Genomic DNA, 19939 nt, shown 5'->3' with positions numbered 1-19939 from the left:
GAACTCGATCATAATAGCAATAAACGGTAAATAAAATATAAAATGTATTAATTCCTTTTTTTAATACAGTAAATGCAATGAATTGAAAACCATTCACACTAATTATGGTTACATCAAATTAAATTAAAAGGTAATACATTACATGATTAAACACAATTAAAAAATAAAAGGAAAATAGTAATAATTATTATGAGGCGAAGAGACTGTGTATGTCTCTCTGTGTCGGCTGGTAAAGCATCCAAAAATAACGAATGGATAGATTATTATAAGTGTATGAGCCAACGGGAGTTCTCCCTGTGTTTGTTCTGCTTTGTTTTTCCCGTGGTCGCCGTGTCTTGGAGGGCTGGTAAATTAATAAGTATATGTGTAAGCCCACCGATGATGTCGTCAATGACGTCACATAACTGCCTTTGAAGTATTTGCCTTTGATGTTTGCCTAGTCAGTCGTCAGGGAAACGATGGTTGGCTCATAGCTACTGGTACTACAGGGTAATAGTGGAGAGCTGAGCGTGTAGCTGTGGAACGTGTTCCGTGGAATTTATAGCTTGTCATCGCAACGTTTTCTGTGGAAATCCTTTGTTATGAGCTCAACTGTGCAACGTGGAATAAAAAAAAAAAAATGCATGAATACATTTTTTAGTGTTTTTCATACAACGAGCTCTGGAGTGGATAATTGTTGGACCTGCCTCTACAATATGCAATAAAACAGTTCATTCACGCTTCCAGTCTGTTCGGATCTTGGGTTATGTGGGTCTTATGAGGCCATCCAGATGAGAAACGGCAGCAGAACAGCCACCAGGGCGGTGCAGCTGGACACAGCTCCGAGGTAGAGGAGCAGACAAGCCCCCAGCAACGCCGTCACCTTGGCAACACGCCGACTCAGCACCAGCTTCCTCACTGTTTTACAGAACTGAGGAAGAGGAGAAGGAGAATTAGGATGTATCATGATCTGCCAATATATCTGTACAGCCATGCGTGGTCTGACTGTGACGTCTGATCATAGCTTTTGTGTTTTAATACATTCATTCTGTTAGTCCGTCAGAAACATACTGAACCCAAATACTGGATGTTGACAAACTCTACAAACTTGACAAACTATAAAAACAAGGTTTTCTCTGTGTACTGCATGTTTACCACTGGTGCAGTTTAAAGTCAGAACCATGAATAACCACTAGATGGAGGGACTACGCCGTTTATTCTACATAGGAGGCTGTTTCTCTCACAGAACTACCATCATAAGCTTCAGCAGTGGAGACGTAGAAGTCAAATAAGGTCGTGGGTTATTCTTCATACATATTAATTTATAATCTGACAGTTACTGTGCAGAGGGCGGAATTATTATCACTGTTTTGACTGTCTTTATATTGAATTGTTTTTGTTTGGTTCATCTTTCGAACTGCATGAATCGGAGTGAAAGGTGCTATATGACTAAAGTATTGATTGATAGATTGATTGATAAATTATAGTAACATATAATAAATTATGGGTAAAGAATAGAGAGTCCACCATTATCAGCTGCAGCATTAAGATTGTGTTTACACATTCGTGCATTAATACTTATAAAATGTTATATACATTTTAAAAAGTACATTTTAAATGCAGGGCTTTTATTGGAAATAAATACACTGTGGCCCATAAAGTTGAAATAATATATTTTTGGCCTCTTCTCATGATATTATTGTGACAATGTAATTCAGTCTGGTTAGATAAAATGGATATGTTCCCAAACTTTATTTATCAGTCTCTTCCAAACATATCACAGTGAAAATTAAACCAAAATTAATCTTTGCAAAAAAGAGGAATGTGTCTGAAAACAAACTGATTTCCACTTTATGGGCAACAGTGTTCTTCTACAATGTGGTAGTGATACTTTTACTTACAGTAAGCAAATGATCTTCTTCCACCACTGCTCAAATGTCACTGTACTTTCCTTTCTTGTCTTACCTCTGTCCACCATCTTTCCACTTTACATCCACTTATTTTTTACTCTACATTTTTTCACAACTAGACTCGGTCACACTTTTAATCAGAGCTCCAGTAAGTTGACCTCTGGCAGCTAAAAACAGCACCACAGAAACAATGGAGCTTTCATTGACTGTGTGTTGCTGCAACAGTAAAGCTTAATCCAATTACAGAGGAGGGCTGGTCTGCTCTGTAACTAGCATAATTAATCTGCAGCAGCTGAAGATCAGATTGTGTTAGTGCTATGCGTTTGTAGACCGCAGGAATTGTTGACCCCAGGACAACAAGAAAAAAGAACTACTGTGTATATAGTCTTCATTGTTAGTTACTGCTGTTTGTTCTAGATGCTTCCTTTGCTCATTCACATAATTTAAGATCCAGAGTGACTTGAGGTCATAGAAATACGATGTTTGCTGAAGAATGATCAGGGTTAAAACTTTTCGTCATTATAAAATTGATCCTATGATAGTTGTCTGTATGTTTAATGATGCCGAGCACATGGAAGAGGCTAGTAGATTTCTAAAATATAAAACCAATATAGATAAAAATGGCGCTAATGGCTCTGGGTGAGGTTTCATTTAGCCATATTTGGTCAGTTATGGAAACACTGACAGAGAGCCAGAAAGTCCACAATGGAAGAAACTAGTTTATCAGCTGTGCCTCACCTTTTAGTGAGTTTTTATTTTCAAAGTTTTTCCCAAACATATTTTACAAATGTCTGCACGCACCTAAACAGCAGATTCGGGCAAAACATACAGATAATACTTCCTAATTTAAAGTATTCAGTGCCATTTCAGTTTGGTTTACTGTCTGCAACTGGGCATCACCTGAAACGTCTGGAAGCTCACGACGGTGCCGTATCGACAGTACATGACAAAGTGCTCACAGTTGTACCACAGCAGGCTGTAGGGTACGTGGCCCTGCAGCTTCTCAGCCCTCCTGGCCACCTCCTCGTCTTGCAGCGCTGGACGGCTGCACACCTGGACACAGGACAGAACTGGTACATTTTTAAAAATCCAGACATTAGGCTGTTGGTACTACTGTTACTACAACTGCTGCCACTGCCAAAACTTTGAACCTGCAGCTATTGCTACTATTGCCACATCTCTAATCTTGTCAGATAAAGTCGCTGGCTGGATTAACATTCACTGAGAAGGGGGAAAAAAATCTTTGTTTAGTGGATAAAAATGGATTGAAATGTCAGAAACAACAGCAGCTTGTTCGATACAATGTTTAGTCCCATTAGGTCAATGAGAAGAAGGTTGCTCTGATATTAACGTGCTATCTCTGTCTTTTTTCCCTGAATTTACAGTCACATACTTGAAAGTCAACACAAATGTCATTTCCAAAATCACACTCGCCTTGTCCATGGTGTTGATGAGTATCTCTGATCCGTAGGCAAAGTCCTCCACTGAATCCACCCTCACACTCCCGCACTGAGGAGAAAACACATGATGAGACCAGATTTACACGTATTTACCTTTTAAATCAGTGACAATCTTCATTACTTTTCACCAGCATGTATTGCTCCTCTGAAAGCAACAACTAGGGGCTTTGAAACAGTCAGTGTTGGTACTTTTATTTAAACATCTCAACAACTCGACACAGTCCTTTTTGGGGGCACATTTGATGACATAGCACATGGGGAGACATATTACATACCAGATATTTCAACATGTTCTCAGCCTCAGATAAAAAAAAAAAACACTTCCTAAGGCGTCAAATTGCATATCATATTGACACCACAGGTACTCTTTGGCATCACTATTGGATGGATGCACATGGAGCGCCACCATTTGACACCACAAGAACTACTTTATGTACACACAAATATTGCATTATGGTTAGGGGAAAAAAAACATCAGTCAAATTTAAATAAAAAAACGTCAGAGTGAGGTTAAGTTACAAGATAAATTACATAAAAATAAAAGGCTACAAACGGTGACAATGGCAAACTTGTGGTTCCTTACTATATTAACCACGTGTTACGATCATCGATACAGCGCAAAACATCTCGCACTAGAGTTGAGTTTTTTTTCATTTCATATAGTTTGTCATTGCTTTAGATGTGTCAAATACTGAAGCTTTGGGGTTTTCAATGTACATCGAAAGCTTTGAGCAGCGATCACTGACACAACGTAAAAGGACTGAAAACGAAGGTAGACCAAACCTAAACCTTTTCTCCAACCCTGACCAAGTCTTTTTTAAGCCTATGGTTTTTGTGACTTGATATAACAAAGTTGTAGCTTGCAGTTAAGCTTGGTAACGACACATTTCCTTCCTGTTTACTGTGACAGTGGATTTGAAAAGCTAATTTTGTGGTGGGTGTCAGTGTACAGGGTTGAATAGGTGCTTTGGTACCTTTGCCAGTACTCCCAGTAAAAGCCTGCTGTTAGTGACCATCTTCTTGAGTTGACACGGGTCACTGGAGACAACCGGCATGATGTCTGGGATGAAATGAGCTACACTGCAAAGACGAACAGGAAAGGACACAGGAGGAAAGGGAAGGAAAGGAAAAAATAAACAGAAGAAGGTGGGTATTGGAACGAAAAGTAGCGCAATAAATGAAATGGCATAAGGAAAAAAGACAAAAAAGGATGAAATGAATGAAAAGGACATCAGAGAGAAGAAAGCAAACAATGTAGGAGTAGAGGAAAGAAAAGGAATAAACATAAATCAAAAGACAAAGTAGGAGACAGGAAGGGAAGAAATAAACAATAGGAAAGTACAGGGAAGAAGAAAGGAAAGAAAAGCACATATGAGGAAATAAATGCACAGGGAGATGGAAAAGGGATGAAAGAAAGGAAAACAAAGTTTGAGAGTCGGGGAAGGAAGAAAAGAGTTATTAATAAGACAAGATAAAAAAAAAACTCGAGATCATAAAAGAAAGGAAAAAGCAGAAAAGCATCACTTCATCTGTCTTCATCTGCCTCATTAAAAGACACTCAACCAATCAGATTGTTTCTTTCCTGTTCCACAGTCTGTCTGACTCACCGGCCTCCCCCCAGATAAATCCCAAAGTGTGTGAACAGGGTCCGGGGCACCTCCAACAGGTCTCCCCTCCTGAGTATCCGATCATATTTACTCTCTGTCCCTTCTCCTATGTGTCCGTCCGCCTCCTCTTCTTCCTCTCTCTTCTTCTTTTTCTCCTCCAGGTCAAGTGTTGGCGTGGAGATGAAGAGCAGAGCTAGCAGGTGCAGAGGAAACATGGTGCGAGAAGCCAGAAGGGAAAAGTGTGTCTGTCAGCTCAAAGGTGGTTTTATTCTCTTGGTGGGAAGGGGCTGAGAACGGATTAGAAAGTGCCACTGAGGCTGTCGGAGGAAGAAAACAAGTGCTAGTATCAGTCAATTCATTATTCTGAGGTCACACAAGCATCATAGGAAGATTTTCTCACACGAATTTTTTGTGAAAAATGAAAAGCACAAACTCTGAAGAATGACCAGCGCTGCACTTTCATGCACGTATGACTCGTTTCCACACAATAAACCTCGGAACAATAGAAAAGTTGCATGAGGCTGCATCAGGATTATTTTATTAAGCAACCTCATACTCATACTGTTTCTCAACTCAGTATTTTGGCCGCGGCAGTTGTTTCCCAACAGCAGCTTTTCTGTGTTATTTCTGAGTTCACACAGCAAGTGAGACTGGATTCATGTTCCAGTTTCTAGTTTCTACAGTCTGATTAAACACAGGTCCTGGTTTAGCCTATTTGAAACCATCTGAAATGTGCCCAGCAGAGCACTTGTGTTCTGATTTTGTTACTGTAGCACGAACATGCACACAAGCAGCCGCATCTTGTGTGCATGTATGTGCTACTGCAGCAAAGTTGGTGGTTGGTGTTTTGTAGCTGTTAAATTTGGCAACATCTGCTGCCAAATTATTGGTATGACGGTGGATCAAAACATAGTTATAACTCATTTTAGAGCCTTACTTTTAGCCTTTCACACCCAAACTGGAAAACTCAAAAACCACTATTATTTGTTATCGTGTACCGTCCTCCAGTCCCTTATTCAGAGTTTTTGATCGAATTTTCTGATTTTCTATCTGATTTAGTGCTTAGTACAGATAAAGTCATTATAGTGGGTGACTTTAACATCCATGTAGATGCTGACAGCCTCAACACTTTAATTCATTATTAGATTCAATTGGTTTTTCCCAAACTGTAAATGAACCCACTCACTGTTTTAGTCCCACCTTAGACCTTGTTCTTACATATGGCATTGAAACCGATAATTTAACAATATTTCCTCACGACTTTCTTCTCTTTGACCATTTTCTAATAACATTTGAATTTACAATAACGGAATATACAGCAGTTAGGGGAAAATACCACTCTAGCATATACAGTAAACCAGAAGAGGCGATCTCCATGGTATAGTTCCCAAACACGCAACACGAAAATTAGGAAGGAAGTGGTGTTACAGAAATTTAGAAGAATCTCATTTAGCTTGAAAAAACAAACATGTAATAAAAAGCTCTCTGTGATGCCAGAACAGCATATTATTCATCATTAATAGAAGAAAAAAAGAACAACCCCCGGTTTCTGTTCAGCACTGTAGCCAGGCTGACTAAGAGCCATAGTTCTGTTGAGCCTAGTTTTCCCTTAACTCTGAGCAGCAATGACTTCATGACATGAGAAAACTGAAGTCATAGTATTTGGGCCCAAAAATCTCAGAAATATGATGTCCAGCAATATCGTTACTCTAGATGGCATAAGTCTGGCCTCCAGTACTACTGCAAGGAACCTTGGAGTTATTTCTTTCTTTCTTCTTCCACCTACGGAACATTGCCAAAATTACGAGCATCCTGTCTCAAAATGATGCCTAGTCTTGACTTTAATTCTAGGTTGGATTACTGTAATTCCCTACCTTCAGGATGCCCCAGTAACTCCCTAAAGAGCCTGCAATTAATCCAAAATGCTGCAGCAAGAGTGCTGACTGGAACTAGAGCGAGATCATACTTTACCTTCACTAGCTTCTCTCCATTGGCTTCCCATTAAATCTAGAATAGAAACCCTGCTTCTTACATTGTGGTTCCCAGAATTTCCAAAGGTAGAATGGGAGGTAGAGCCTTAAGCTATCAAGCTCCTCTCCTGTGGAAACAGCTCCCAGTACAGATTAGGGAAGCAGACACCCTCTCTACTTTTAAGTCTAGGCTCAAAACCTTCCTCTTTGATAAAGCTTATAGTTAGTTACAGTTAAAGACTCCTGGGGGACCCACCACTCTTTTTTTCCTCTTGTCCCTCTCTTCTCTCACCCTGAAATTGTCACCACTGTATGTCATTAACTCTGTGTGTTTTCTCCTGTAGTTGTCTTTGTCCTTCTCTGTCCCCCTCTCTCTGCCCCTTTCTGCAGGTGTCCCCGGCTTTGGAGCTGTGTGTTTTCCAGTGTGCAGCTACTGGTCCTACCAACCTGCCCGATGTTTTGTTGTTGCTCTTTTCTTTTCTCTTTCTAACTAATAAAGGCAAATAGCTGCCCACCCTGAGCCTGGTTCTGCTGGAGGTTTCTTCCGTTAAAGGGAGTTTTTCCTCTCCAATGTTGCCTATATAAATAAAGTTGAATTAAATTAAGTGCCCGCCTATGCAACATAATGTGATCCAATAGAGCAGCCGTGCTATAAATTCTACTTTTCTTAGTTTTTAGGTTGAAATTGTCAAAAAGGTGCTAATTCTACTCTGTTTATTATTGAGATCACTGGAGTGCATTATAGGAGGTGGTTCTAATGGTTTGGCACATTTAAAATAGAGTGGTCTGATCTCTTGACACTGGTTTCCAGTCACATTTACAATTCCCATGAAACAAAAGTGGGCTGTATGAGCTTGTTGGAGAAGGTGCCCTACTAATTCAAAGAAATGCTATTTCCCTACAGTACAATTTGCTTTAAGTCTATCATTTTGTAAGGCTAAGGAAGTGAAATGGTGTCTAATGTTGTACCTTTAGTGTGGAGTAAGATATGTGTGTCTGACATTTCAACTTTCAACATTCACGTAGAGCAATCAAACTGAAATACCAATTACATACTTTCTTCAGCATGTGGCTGCTTTAAAACCTCAGCACCTCCAACTCAGACCAAGTCAAAGTCAGGAAGAAAAGACTAATAAGTGGAATTCTTCCTACATTCATCAAAAACAGATAAATGCCAAGCAGCCACTTATGTTATTGCACCTCCCACAGGTTGTCAGTAGAGGGCAACAGATACCAAGCTCTGTTTTTGTGCATATGACCTGAAAACCTAAAATGAACTGATACCAGATCTGCAAATCAACTAAAGTGAGCCAAACAAAAACAGAAGGATCAGCTTATGAGCTATCACTGAATTCAAACAGACATTTAATAAATGCACCAACACATCTTTACCCAACAAATAACTGGTAACGACTCAGTAACAAAGAAGTCCACTCTCGTTCCACTTTATTTACATTAGAAAAACTCCATATAAATTGCTACACTATCATAAAAAATAAAATCTGTACAAAAGTTTATGACTGTTAGAAAACAATCAGCTTGCAAAGGACATCTGTAGATATTTACACAAGAGCTTCAGGGGCTGAAATGAGCACAATCTGCTCTACACCGTTAAGGGTTTTTGTGAATGGAAGGAAACTTTGTCTTGTTATTGTTGGCATGTGAATTTGGCTGCCACAGAGTTTCATAGTGAAAATGTGTAAGACGACATAAAACTTCAACAGAGTTGTACAAAAATAGTGTTAATTTTCCTCCAAATGAACTCTCGAATGCCTTTGCAGCAAACCGAATCATTTTGGGGGTTATTAAGTGTTATTCCATGTATATGGTACAATCAACATTTCATGTTTGATTGAAAACAGTTGAAATGTAACACCTGACTGAGCCTTAACAGGTTGAATTCAACTGGATGAAGATGTAGAAGGGTCCACAGTTCATGGTGCTCAGTTGGTTGACTTCATCATTGCATCTAACTCAAATGATCTCAACCTGATTCATGGAAGTTTCCATTTTTAAAATCATACAAACTGACCTGACTGAATGGACTGGCAGGACAATCAGGGCCAAATCTAGCTGTCATGCATTTAAAAATATTTAACAGTTTCTTCTTTAAAATTATTATGTGTTCAATTAGTAATAAAAATATTAATTGTAGTTATATCATCTGTAAGATGACGCAAATACATGCTGTTCACTTTAACTCTGTGGTTTTCTGAAGAAGTGTCATACAAATTTGGGGAAATGGTAACTAGTGACACCGTACCATGCTGGAAGACTGACCAAAAAAAAAAATAAAAAAAAAAAGATAAGTTAACAAAAGTAATTTTGCCAGTACAAAATCTGCAGTAATTTATAAATAATTTTTGGTCAGTTCAATGCCACAGGTGGAAAACAACAAGTTCTCTGTTGTTGCAATTAAAATTTTCTTTTAGCTATCAGTTCAGTGCTAATGCTAACCACCTATTTTATCTTCCCCTTTGTTTTAAACAAACAGGAAGAACAAAATGAATGAGTGCAAGTGCAGCAGTAGGAAGCTACAAATTGATATAGACTTGATCATTATTGTGTTATTATTAGCTTGCATGATGAGTATGTCCTCTAGATCAGTCTTCCAACACGGCGGATTGGTTCTATTGAATCAGAGGTGATGGTGGATGTGGTCCTAAAGCCTCTAGCTGGCCATCCACAGGGTGAAGGGGATCAGGAGGGTGGGAAGGACTGTGCTGGAGGATATTCCCAAATACACCATGGACAGGAGCCCCAGCAGTGCTGTCAGAAGGACGTTACGCTTGTCCCGGATCAGTGACTTTAGCCACTCACAGAACTGCAAGAAAAGAGGGAAAAGAACATTAACAGACCAGTAACAGCATGTTTGATGTGAGCATGACACAGCAAACAAAAACCACCTTTTCTCCAGGACGCAAGACAATAGCATCCAGTTTTTGTTTTTATTTGAAAATGTAGAAATTAATTAATGGAAAAGCAAATGAGAGTGGTAAATGGAAATGTTTTTCACACTTGATAATCAGGCAGGATGAAAGGTTAAAGACAAATATGACATTTTATTCTGACAAAGTGATATTTTGAAATTCTGAATTATGAAACAGCAGTAGCAGCATCTCTGTCATGATAACAACAGCTGGAAGGCTCAAACTGAGGAAATGAGGCAGAAAAATAAGTCAAACTTCTTAAAAGTAATACATGTTAATATGAAGACATTTTCAAGCAAAAACCCAATAATGACCTTCCGGTTTCAATTTGAGAATTTGCTGCTCTTCTTTGTGTATTTTTTTAATAGTATTTGCATATATTTTATAGATTAAACTATTAAGTCAACACAAATGCATATGCAAGATAAAAACAAGTCTAAACTGATTTGGTAATGTCTCCAACCCTGAGCCAACTTGTGCTCAAAGAAAATGATTCCCATGTGAGGCTCCCAGTAAAGCTCCTGATGGCCCCCAGCCCCCATTTAACAAACCTGTAAGAAGCAGCAGACTCTGAGGCAGGTCAGATGTTTAGCTTAGCAATTACAGGAAGTGAAACTGGATCAGGGGGAAAAAAACTCTCCCTGCTGCCTGAGGTTGTAGCTCAGGGTCTGAATGGACAAACGCACCCCCCACCCACCCGCCCCCGGCACCTAACACTAACGCTACCCCCCACTTTAAAAAATACCTTGTCTTAAGACCTGTTATTTACTTTCGCATCATCAGATTTGATCAGATATAGTAAATAGTGTCATGATTTTAACAATTTTAATTTTAAAATTTCTACACTATAAATACACAGTTGCTGCAAAGTTGCAGATATTTCCACAATTGACTTTTGCAGCCTAATTTATTGTAGTGTATACAATGCACGGAGTTGCCAGTTTATTAGGAACACCTATTAAAAATTAAGCATGTCTAATACAGTAGTTTTGCGATACAGCGAACAATTGGTTTTCATCAGTGATTTTTGGTGCAGGTAAGAGAGTTTGGTGAATCTGACTTGGAGCACAACAAACAAACCCCACAGAGAAAAGTCTCAAATTGTAATTGTTCCTCAAAAATGTGTGTACCAAGCCGAACCGATGAATACCTGAGTACATTCCACCAAGTTGAGACTGTTTTTCTGATTCAAAACAATGATGGTGGCCCATTTCAACTTGGGGCATTGTTTAAATCCGATAATTTTACAATGCAGATGGTTAGAAAATGACTTCTGAGAAGCACTAATGGGATTTTAATAGGCTCTCTGGCTTTCAAGCGTCAATGTTCATCATCTTTTGTAGAATTCCTAGCGTTACCTCTGCTAATGCCCAAGGGGCACAATCTGGGGCTCAGAGTGCAGGAGCCTCCACTGCCGTCCTTCATCCTTCTCCTTATCATCACCAGTCTGCACTGACTCTCGCTGCTCTTTGGTTTCTGGCCTGGCAGCTCTGGTCTGAATGCAACTCTTGTTCTCTGCACTTTTCCAAGGAGTGACCCAGATTTTCCTCTAGTTTAAGAACAGTCACACTCACACACTCGTGTTTTGGTATATTTTTACCTGAGGCCGAGACAAATACCCAGAGAAATATTTTACTGAAGTAAACGTGCTGACACAACCATGTAACAACTGTATGTAAAGGTCCTGCATGTAAAATCCTACTTTTGTTAAACTAGAGAAATGAACTGTACTTCAGGTATCATGAAACTGACTGATCAGCAATGCAAAGAACTAATGTAGTGAAGTAAAATTTTTTAAACTGGAGTAAAATACCACATTGATTAAAGCACATCTATGATGTTCTATTTTAAAGGGTTTTTCATAGTCTGTGGGACATTTTACACATTCACGTGTTGCAGAAATAGCCTAAAACCACATTCAGCAATTTGGAAAAACAAAAGAAAAAAAAAAATGGGTGAACTGTCCAAACCCCAACTTGCAGCAACTTGTTTAGTGGAATCTTTCTGCATTTTACGAGGCTGCAAAGTCCAGCACGAAGGGGGGATTCCTGCAGGAGCACGTCCTTTGTTTAAACCGGGTTAGTGCATAAAAGAACTGCAGTTAGAAATAAAGAAATCAAACTTGTACATAGAAATATGTAGATGCGCAAAACTGGTAAACACTGGCAAGTTGCAGGAAATTTCGAAAGAAACTCGGCCTGAGTGTTTATTAATTTAATAATAAACGCTTTATAAAGATGCTTTCAAATACAATATGTTGTGTATATATATTTTTACATAAGATTTGCTTTGAAAATCACCACCTGCGCTTTGCAGCAGAACTGTGTTAACTGGAGCTCATGTGAAAATGTTGAAGCGGTCTCCTGCAGTCTCACGCGTAAAAAACGCCACCGGGTCCCGTTTCTCACCTTCTCGGTCTGCAGGCTCTGCGCAGTGCCGTAACGGCAGTAGGTGACGAAGTGCTCACAGTTGTTCCACAGCAAACTGTAGGACACTGAGCCGACCAGCCGCTCCGCCCGCACGGCCACCTCCTCCGCGGACAGCGGGCTCCGGCGCACTGCCCCATCCATGGCGTTGGGCAGGATCCCAGCTCCGTACGCGAAGTCCTCCACTGAGTCCACCCGGATGCTGGCGCGCTTGGAAAGTACACCGAGCAGCAGCCGCGTATTGGTCACCATCTGCTGGATTTGCCGGCTGTCGGTGGTCAGCACCGGCAGGATGTCCGGAATGAGGTGCGCCACCCGGTCGTCGCCCAGGAAAATGCCGAAGTGAGTGAAGAGAGTCCGCGGTACCTCCAGCAGATCGCCCCGCTGGAACTTCTGCGGAGCTCCAGCGGGTTGCGGCGGAGTTTCATCACGGTCACATCGCCTGGTGAGCGTCGCGTCCCCGCGCTCTCTGCCCTGAGGAGGCAGCAGGCTGGACAGCTTTATGTGGGCGAGGAGGAAGAGTTTCTCCAGGAGGAAGGTGAGCGTGTCCAACATGACTGCAGCAGTAAGAGAACACAGCAGAGAGAAGGGGCTCCGTATCCTCGCACTGTCCTCCCTCTCTCCTCTGTGAAGATTTTTCCTCCTCCAGGCCCATTTGGAGACGGAGGAGGAGGAGGACTCTGTGAGGTGTGGCTACGGAGGGAGACTAATCTTCCCAGAGTTGTTTCTCACCGTCCATCCATCACTGACGTTTTTGGATGGACTGCAGCTTTATATGAAAGCACAGAAACAACTAATTTATAGAAATACTATAAAGCTGTAAGCTTGACTGAATGGCCTCATTAACAGTTTCCACAAATCGTAAAACCTTCTAATCATAACCCAGACAAAGAGAGCACACTGGGGTTTGACTGATTGCAGCACAGTCTGCAGATGTTTGTCGAACATTAAAAAAAAAAATAAACAATAAAAAGAGAAACATGAGCCTGCAGATGTTATGGTTTGTGTCCTCATTAGTTCTTGAACAGTGTACAGATGGACAAAGTCTAAACCAACAAAAGTCATCACATAACTCTAAAGTTCAACTGATAGCTGAGTAGCCATCACATCAGGTGGATCAATTGGACATCTGTTCACAAGAGACCTCTGCTAACGTGGATGCTTTTAATGGAAATGCGATGTACACTCATAAATATCAGCTTATTGTTTGCACTGGAACAACACTGAACTGAAATCAATGGCCTCCTGTAACCATGAATGAGTGGAATTTTGGACCACTTCTCCGTTGCAAACTGCTCCAGGTCATTCAGATTTGAAGGACGCCTTCTCCCAACTGCTGTTTTGAGATCTCTCCATAGGTGCTCGATGGGAATCAGATCTGGACTCATTGCTGACCTTTTCAGAACTCTCCAGCTCTGAGCGCTTTCTGAAGTGTGTTTCGCGTTGTCGTCCTGCTGGAGACGCAGCTTTCTGACACTGGCCACTATGTTGTGCCCCAAAATTCTTTGGTAATTATCAGATTTCATGATACCATTCACACAGTCAAGGCATCCAGTGCCAGAAGCAGCAAAGCAAACCCCAAAACATCTTTGAACCTCCACCATGTTTGACTGTAGGAACTGTGTTCTTTTCTTTGAAGGCCTCATCTCTTTTCTGTAAAAGGTGCCATGATGTCCTTTACCAAAAAGATCTACTTTTGTCTCAACTTTTCAAAGTATGTTGTCCCAGAAGGATTGTGGTTTTTATTACATAACTTTTGGCAAACTCCAGTTTTGCTTTTTTATTCCTTTGTGTCAGCAGTGGTGTCCTCCTGGGTCTCCTACCATAGTGTCCCTTTTCCTTCAGATGGTGACGGATAGTGCGAGCTGACACTGTTTTACCCTATGTCTGCAGATCAGCTTGAATTTGTTTGGAAGTTAATTGAGGTTCTTTATCCACCATTAAAACAATATTTCGATGTAATTTCCCATTAATTTTGCTCTTCTCTCCATGTCCAGGAAGGTGAGCTGTAGTGCCAAGGGACATTTAGATCGCTGGAGATGGACTTGTAGCCTTGAGATTGTCCATGCTTTCCCATAATTTCTTCTCTCAAATCCACAGTCACCTCTTTACACTTCCTTCCTTTCTCACACAACACAAAGGTTGAGTCAACTTTTCTCCATTTTACCTGGTTGCAAGTGTGATTACTGCAATGCCCAAACCTGTTACTTGCCACAAGTTTGTCTAAATTCAAACTACAGAAGCACCACATGCTTAAAAAGCATTTTTCTTCTTACAATTCTGACAAGGTCGCAATAATTTTGTCCAGTCCATTTTTGAGTTCTGTGTGAATTTCTAATGTTTGACTTTTCTTGTGTTTTTTTTGTGTTGGCACAGTGCAAAGAATAACAACAATACGTACGTGAATACCAAAACATTGTCTGAGAGAAGGGTTTGCATTTTCTAACAGAACTGCAAGGGTGCCGATATTTTTGGCCATGACAGAGAGGGGGGAAAAAGAATAAATCATAAAATGATAGTTGTGCAACTGAAGTTCTTTATCGATGGACATAAATCCTTGATTTTATTGTTATCTGTTGTAGATAAGAGTGAACTGGCATCCTCCCTCTGCCTGGGTCAAATAAATTAAATTAAAAGCTGGAGACTGATCACCACCAACGAGTAATAGATGAAGAAGGGATCATATTTTCATAGCTTTAATGCTCTGACACAAAATCACAAGAAACAGATTCACTAGGAAGAGACTGACTAAAGCACTGACTAGACACCAGAAAAGCATGTGTGGTTTGATGAACAATCATGAGGCAGGTTATTTGGGAAAGCAAAGCTTGTGTAAGCTTGTGTTTATTTTATTTGCTCTGTATCTGTACAATAAGGTTCAATCAAATCTATAATAAATCCAATGTGCCTGACATGCAGAAGAATACACCAACAAAAACTGTGTCAAGCTGCTCTGACTTACTGTTACAACCTACACCAGGAACCAGGTTTCTGCAGTGCGTGTAAACAGCCTGACTGTTTGACAAAAGAGACACATAGCAACCCTAGAAAATAATGAAGACGGAGACATAAACATGAGCACATGAATGCAAAAATGCCTATAATGAGTTGCAAAACAATCACAAGGGGATGCAAAATGATGTAATTGTGACTCAGAGGAACAAAATAGCCACTGCTATTTCTACAAGGACATGCAAAACAACAACAGACAGTGACTACACAAAACTACAAAAGAACCCAAAATATCTACAAAAAAAACTAATAGAGACACAAAATGGCCATAAAGGGATGCAAAATGACTTCAAATAGACTCAGAGACACAAGGCTACAAACATGTAATAAGAATGTGAGGAGATACCAAACAATCATAAATGGACACAAAATTACTGACAACAAAGAAACAACAAGAACAAAAAACCTACAATGGGATGCAAAATGACTAAACAGAGATGCAGAGACACAAATTGAAAACAAAGATGCACTAAAGCTATAAAGCGATGCAAAATTACCACATTGAGATGTAAAACAGTTACCAAGAGACTGAAAAAGAGATGAGACGTGACTACAGAGACACTCAAAGATGCAAAATACAAATACAGAGCACTGCAAAATGAAAGGGAAGCAAAATAAGTACAAAACTACAGAGATAAACATGAGACTCAAACTGCAAACCTGAACAGTAACGCAACCCTACAGGATTACACACAGAGAACTGCACTACCTCACCTTTATTGCCTTTATTGCTCTTATTTTTTTATTTTATTTCTATTTTTCTTTTACTTTACTGTATGACATTTACTGTGGACGGCAAAGTAAGAATTTCATTGTGCAGGGAAACATGCTTTCTGTCTGTGCATATGACAATAAACACTTTGAATCTTGAAATCTTGAATCTATTAAAGACAAGAGAGCAACAACAAAAAACTAATCTGGACCTAAACTCAAAGCCAAAAGAGGAACACAACACACATCTGTCAATCTCACGTACAGTACACAGACGTGAGACATGTGAACTCTGCAGTGAGCAACTGACACGCAGACAAAGTTAATGTTGAGGTCAGAGCTGTTCAGCTTCTCCCAACCACAGAACGGTTTCACACACACACACACACACACACACACACTATAAGCTGTATGTGAAATGCAGACTCAGCTCTTTGTTCAGTTTCTGGTAAACTGTGAAAACATGACTCAATGTTCTGATTAATGTTTACATTTTGTTTCGTTCCTGGTGAGTTCGACTTTATTGCAAAAAAAAAAGACCAATTCTCAAAAAATTAAAAGGGAATTAGCTTGATTAAATTTTACACTTGATGATTGGGTTTATAAGCTGGAATGAACAATGAATGAACTGGAACCTCACTTCACCTCCACATTCTAGAAAGTTAACTAGAAAGTTGCATGCGACATTGTGGGTTGTGCTGCAGCGCTCCACGTGAGGGCCACAGCTTCAACCACACCCTAAATTTATTTGGTAATGTTTTCACTTACCTCATGCTTAGTTTCTTTCCATTATTACATAATTAAAAGGAAGCAGAATATTTGATTTCAGTTTTGGGTTTAGTTGTTTGACATAAGTTAGTCCATCTAGCATGAACATTTGATTAATTTTGCATTGTCAATACTTAAATTGATTTAAGCTGTATTAATTAATGAGTTACCGTTCTGCTGGTCCAGGAGAGTTGTCCATCCAAAATCAAAAGATTGTACTGAGGCCCTTATCAACTTTAAATAGTTTCTACTGGGCCCTGACTGTAACATGTGCCAAATGGATGCAGGGAGGGAAAAATATGGGGAAAGGGTTTGTTTAATTGTTATAGGTTATTTAAAACTCTATGTGGTACATTGTTTTGTTATTACTTTTGCATTTTAAAAAAATCGGAGAATGTTACAGTAATGTTGGCCGGCCAGTATATATGGTTGCCCTTGTGTGTCACTCTAACTTGTGTTATAGCTCAGTTGGATATTTTAAGTTTAGCGATCTTTGGTTGACGTCTTTTACAGCTCAGTTTTGTTATTAATTCAAATTTTCCCACTTTCCTTTAAAACTTAATTCCTGTGTCCTGTGCCTCCCTGATCGGTCCCTGGCTCTTGAGTTAGTCGTGATAAAACGTCCTCTGATCGACAGGCAGACATTTCAACCCATCCTGTTAACTCAATGCAAAAAACAGGACGAGTCTGTGCAAGTTTTTGTTTTTTTTCCCCCCATTAACATGGTTTTGATATATTTTGTCTTAGCTACAGGCGCTATAGGCAAACTCAGGGTGGGGACAGAGAGCCTGGCCACAAAGACAAATCAATACTGCAAAAGGCCCCCTAGGGTGCACTTTAACTATAGAGTAAAGTTGAGGGAGGGGGGGTGGGGGGGGTCTTAGAGTAAACAACAAAATAACACAAACAACAAAGTGCCCTTGAAGTTGCCCGTACTATTGGTTCCCTCTAAGCAAGTGCTTCCAAATCCCTGTCCTCAAGGAACCCTGTCGGGCTCCGTTCCAAACAAAGTAATTAGTGTAGAAAATGCAATGCAGGGTCACTAACCTGAATTCCTGTTGCTTTTGACAGATGATGTTCTGATCATGAAGTGATGATTTTTACCACTTGGCAACGATAACTTTACATTGTTGTTTCCTTGGCCGGAGTCTCAATGTTTTCTCCATCTGTCCCATTTTATTGAAGGTATCTCAGGAGCACCTGGAAGGAATTTCGTCAAAAGTGGTACTTTCACTTGAGAATGAAGTGATCAGAATGAGTCTGGAGTGACACGTATGGAAAGTGCCAGTTGACTGGAGAGGTAGGTGTTGGGCAAAGTGTAGCAGAGCATATTAGAGCAGGGAGAGGTAGCAACATTGCCAGTGCATCAAAATGCTCGCTGTCTTAACACTTAGTTTTGGTCCCAAACAGTCCAAAACAATGGATGACAGATGTGCAAAACATAGAGGTTTGAGTGGGTTTAGACACAAAGTAAACAGAGTTTTGTTTTTGCGAACATGTCAACTGGACGTCTTTCTTCTTGGTTCCCAGTAACCTGCATGACTGAGAACCTTCACAAACACGGATTTGTTTAGTAAAAGTATTTGGCCTAAATTCACTGACCTCTTCCCTGAATACTACGTGACCTTATCAAGTCCTCAACTTTAAGTTTCTGCATGACCACAACTTCTTTTATCTAGGGCATTGCAGTTTCCACATCTTCTTTTATACTGTATTACATCTTTTTTTTACATCTTTATTAGTCCACTCCATAAAAATGCTTTTATGCTTTGTTATAATGTATTTTCTATGCCTGCAACACCTTGGACGTCAACAGAACTAAAAGGTACTTACACAGACACCGTTGCCAATACAGTGCGCAATGGTTTAACGTACCAACAAACATTAGGAGATTAAAAATTGCAAAATCTGTGACTGTTGGCAGACTTCTTCACTGCTGCAGCTGCCGCATGAGAACACACACTCCTCACAGGAATCTAAATGAAACTGTTGTGGTTCTTCATCTGCAGCTTCAACACTCGTCCAAGCGCCTGAATGCTGCTGGAGGGAAGCCACACCCCGAGCATAATGGGTAATTCACTCATTTGTTACAATCAAGTCACTGAAGCTGCTCATTTCTTCTCAATCACTCATTGCTTCTCCTCCTCTTTAAAGAGAAGGAGAGGATTTGGGGATTAAGGGCAGATTACGGTAACACACACACACACACACACACACACACACACACACACACACACACACACCCTGAGGCAGCCTGTGTGGTGCTGAATGACTGAAGTATGAGATTTGGCTGCTGAATGCGTGTGTTGATGTGACCCCGACTGAGCTGCTGTGAAAAGGTGAATGGAGCTGAGTGACAGGGTGGAGGATGAGGTCAGGCTGCTTAGTGTGTTTGTTACCCTGCATGGTGTTAATGCTCTGCAGCAGTTTGGGGAGGGGGGAAATGGGACGTTTTAAGAGGACAAAACCTGCAGACAGTCACAAACAAAAGCTGCATTAGCATCCCCTCACAGATGATACGGCAAAATTTACTAACAAAAAAAGTCAATCAAGAAAAGCAAGCCCTCAATTAGAATTCAATGATTCATATGATGCAAAACACTCAAGGCTATAAAGAGGGAAGGGGCAGGGAAGTTTCACCTACAGTCTTGAACTTTAGGTCCTGAGCAAAAGACTGAGAAAACTGCTAAGGCAAAGTTTGTGGGGATATGGACAGATTCCCTACGGACGTCTGCATGCAGCCTAATCATTTGGGTTCAGAGAGCCAGTACATATCCATCAGAGAAGAACTGTGTAGCAGAAATTACCTTTGGAGATAGGGTTTGCAGTTTAGGCATCTGGAGGGTCCTAGGGGTACAGCCACTGGCGCGTTGGTTTCAGGATCCTCCGGGTCACCTTCCAATGTAGGTTTTACTGGGCAAATCCAACTGGCAGGACACAACAGGATTGATCTTGAACACACTGGACAGATTATGAATGTGTCCAGGTGGAGTTCGTCAAAGATGGGGGGGGGGGGGGGGGGGGGGGGGGGGGGGTCTTGATGGCACCACCAAAGAGAAAATGGACATGTTAATATGTTTGATGTGACTTGGTGGAAACAGCGAATGGTCGTGTTCACACAGTCCCACTATGTGTTACATGTCCGGAGGTCATATATGAACTTTAG

The 19939-nt window shown here is 40.5% G+C and overlaps 2 protein-coding genes across 2 annotated transcripts; both read right to left on the bottom strand.

The window, feature by feature from the left end:
* Nucleotides 1-45: 45 nt before the first annotated feature.
* On the bottom strand, nt 46-8211 carry LOC137137210 (lecithin retinol acyltransferase-like). The gene is made up of 5 exons (XM_067523175.1): nt 4957-8211; nt 4324-4429; nt 3324-3398; nt 2790-2942; nt 46-910 (listed from the first exon to the last, which is right to left on the bottom strand). Exons 1-5 carry the CDS (start codon nt 5169-5171, stop codon nt 755-757), a joined length of 705 nt encoding a protein of 234 aa, XP_067379276.1. The 5' UTR covers nt 5172-8211; the 3' UTR covers nt 46-754.
* Nucleotides 8212-8355: 144 nt separating this feature from the next.
* Nucleotides 8356-12995, bottom strand: LOC137137209 (lecithin retinol acyltransferase-like). Its single transcript, XM_067523174.1, has 2 exons — nt 12265-12995; nt 8356-9750 (listed from the first exon to the last, which is right to left on the bottom strand). The coding sequence occupies exons 1-2, from the start codon at nt 12835-12837 to the stop codon at nt 9598-9600; spliced, it is 726 nt and encodes a 241-aa protein (XP_067379275.1). The 5' UTR covers nt 12838-12995; the 3' UTR covers nt 8356-9597.
* Nucleotides 12996-19939: the final 6944 nt, after the last annotated feature.

The sequence above is a fragment of the Channa argus genome, chromosome 12, assembly GCF_033026475.1.
Source record: "Channa argus isolate prfri chromosome 12, Channa argus male v1.0, whole genome shotgun sequence".
Classification (NCBI taxonomy): domain Eukaryota; kingdom Metazoa; phylum Chordata; class Actinopteri; order Anabantiformes; family Channidae; genus Channa; species Channa argus.
Note: the sequence above shows the minus strand (reverse complement) of the source record. Positions and strands in the feature narration are given on the sequence as shown.

Coding starts and splice junctions, on each gene's coding strand:
- LOC137137210 (XM_067523175.1), bottom strand. CDS start 5,171: ATGTTTCCTCTGCACCTGCTAGCTCTGCTCTTCATCTCCACGCCAACA. Junction 4,430..4,956: donor ATTTATCTGGGGGGAGGCCG/GTGAGTCAGACA, acceptor TCGTCTTTGCAG/TGTAGCTCATTTCATCCCAG. Junction 3,399..4,323: donor TACTGGGAGTACTGGCAAAG/GTACCAAAGCAC, acceptor TTTTCTCCTCAG/TGCGGGAGTGTGAGGGTGGA.
- LOC137137209 (XM_067523174.1), bottom strand. CDS start 12,837: ATGTTGGACACGCTCACCTTCCTCCTGGAGAAACTCTTCCTCCTCGCC. Junction 9,751..12,264: donor AGAGCCTGCAGACCGAGAAG/GTGAGAAACGGG, acceptor CTTTTCTTGCAG/TTCTGTGAGTGGCTAAAGTC.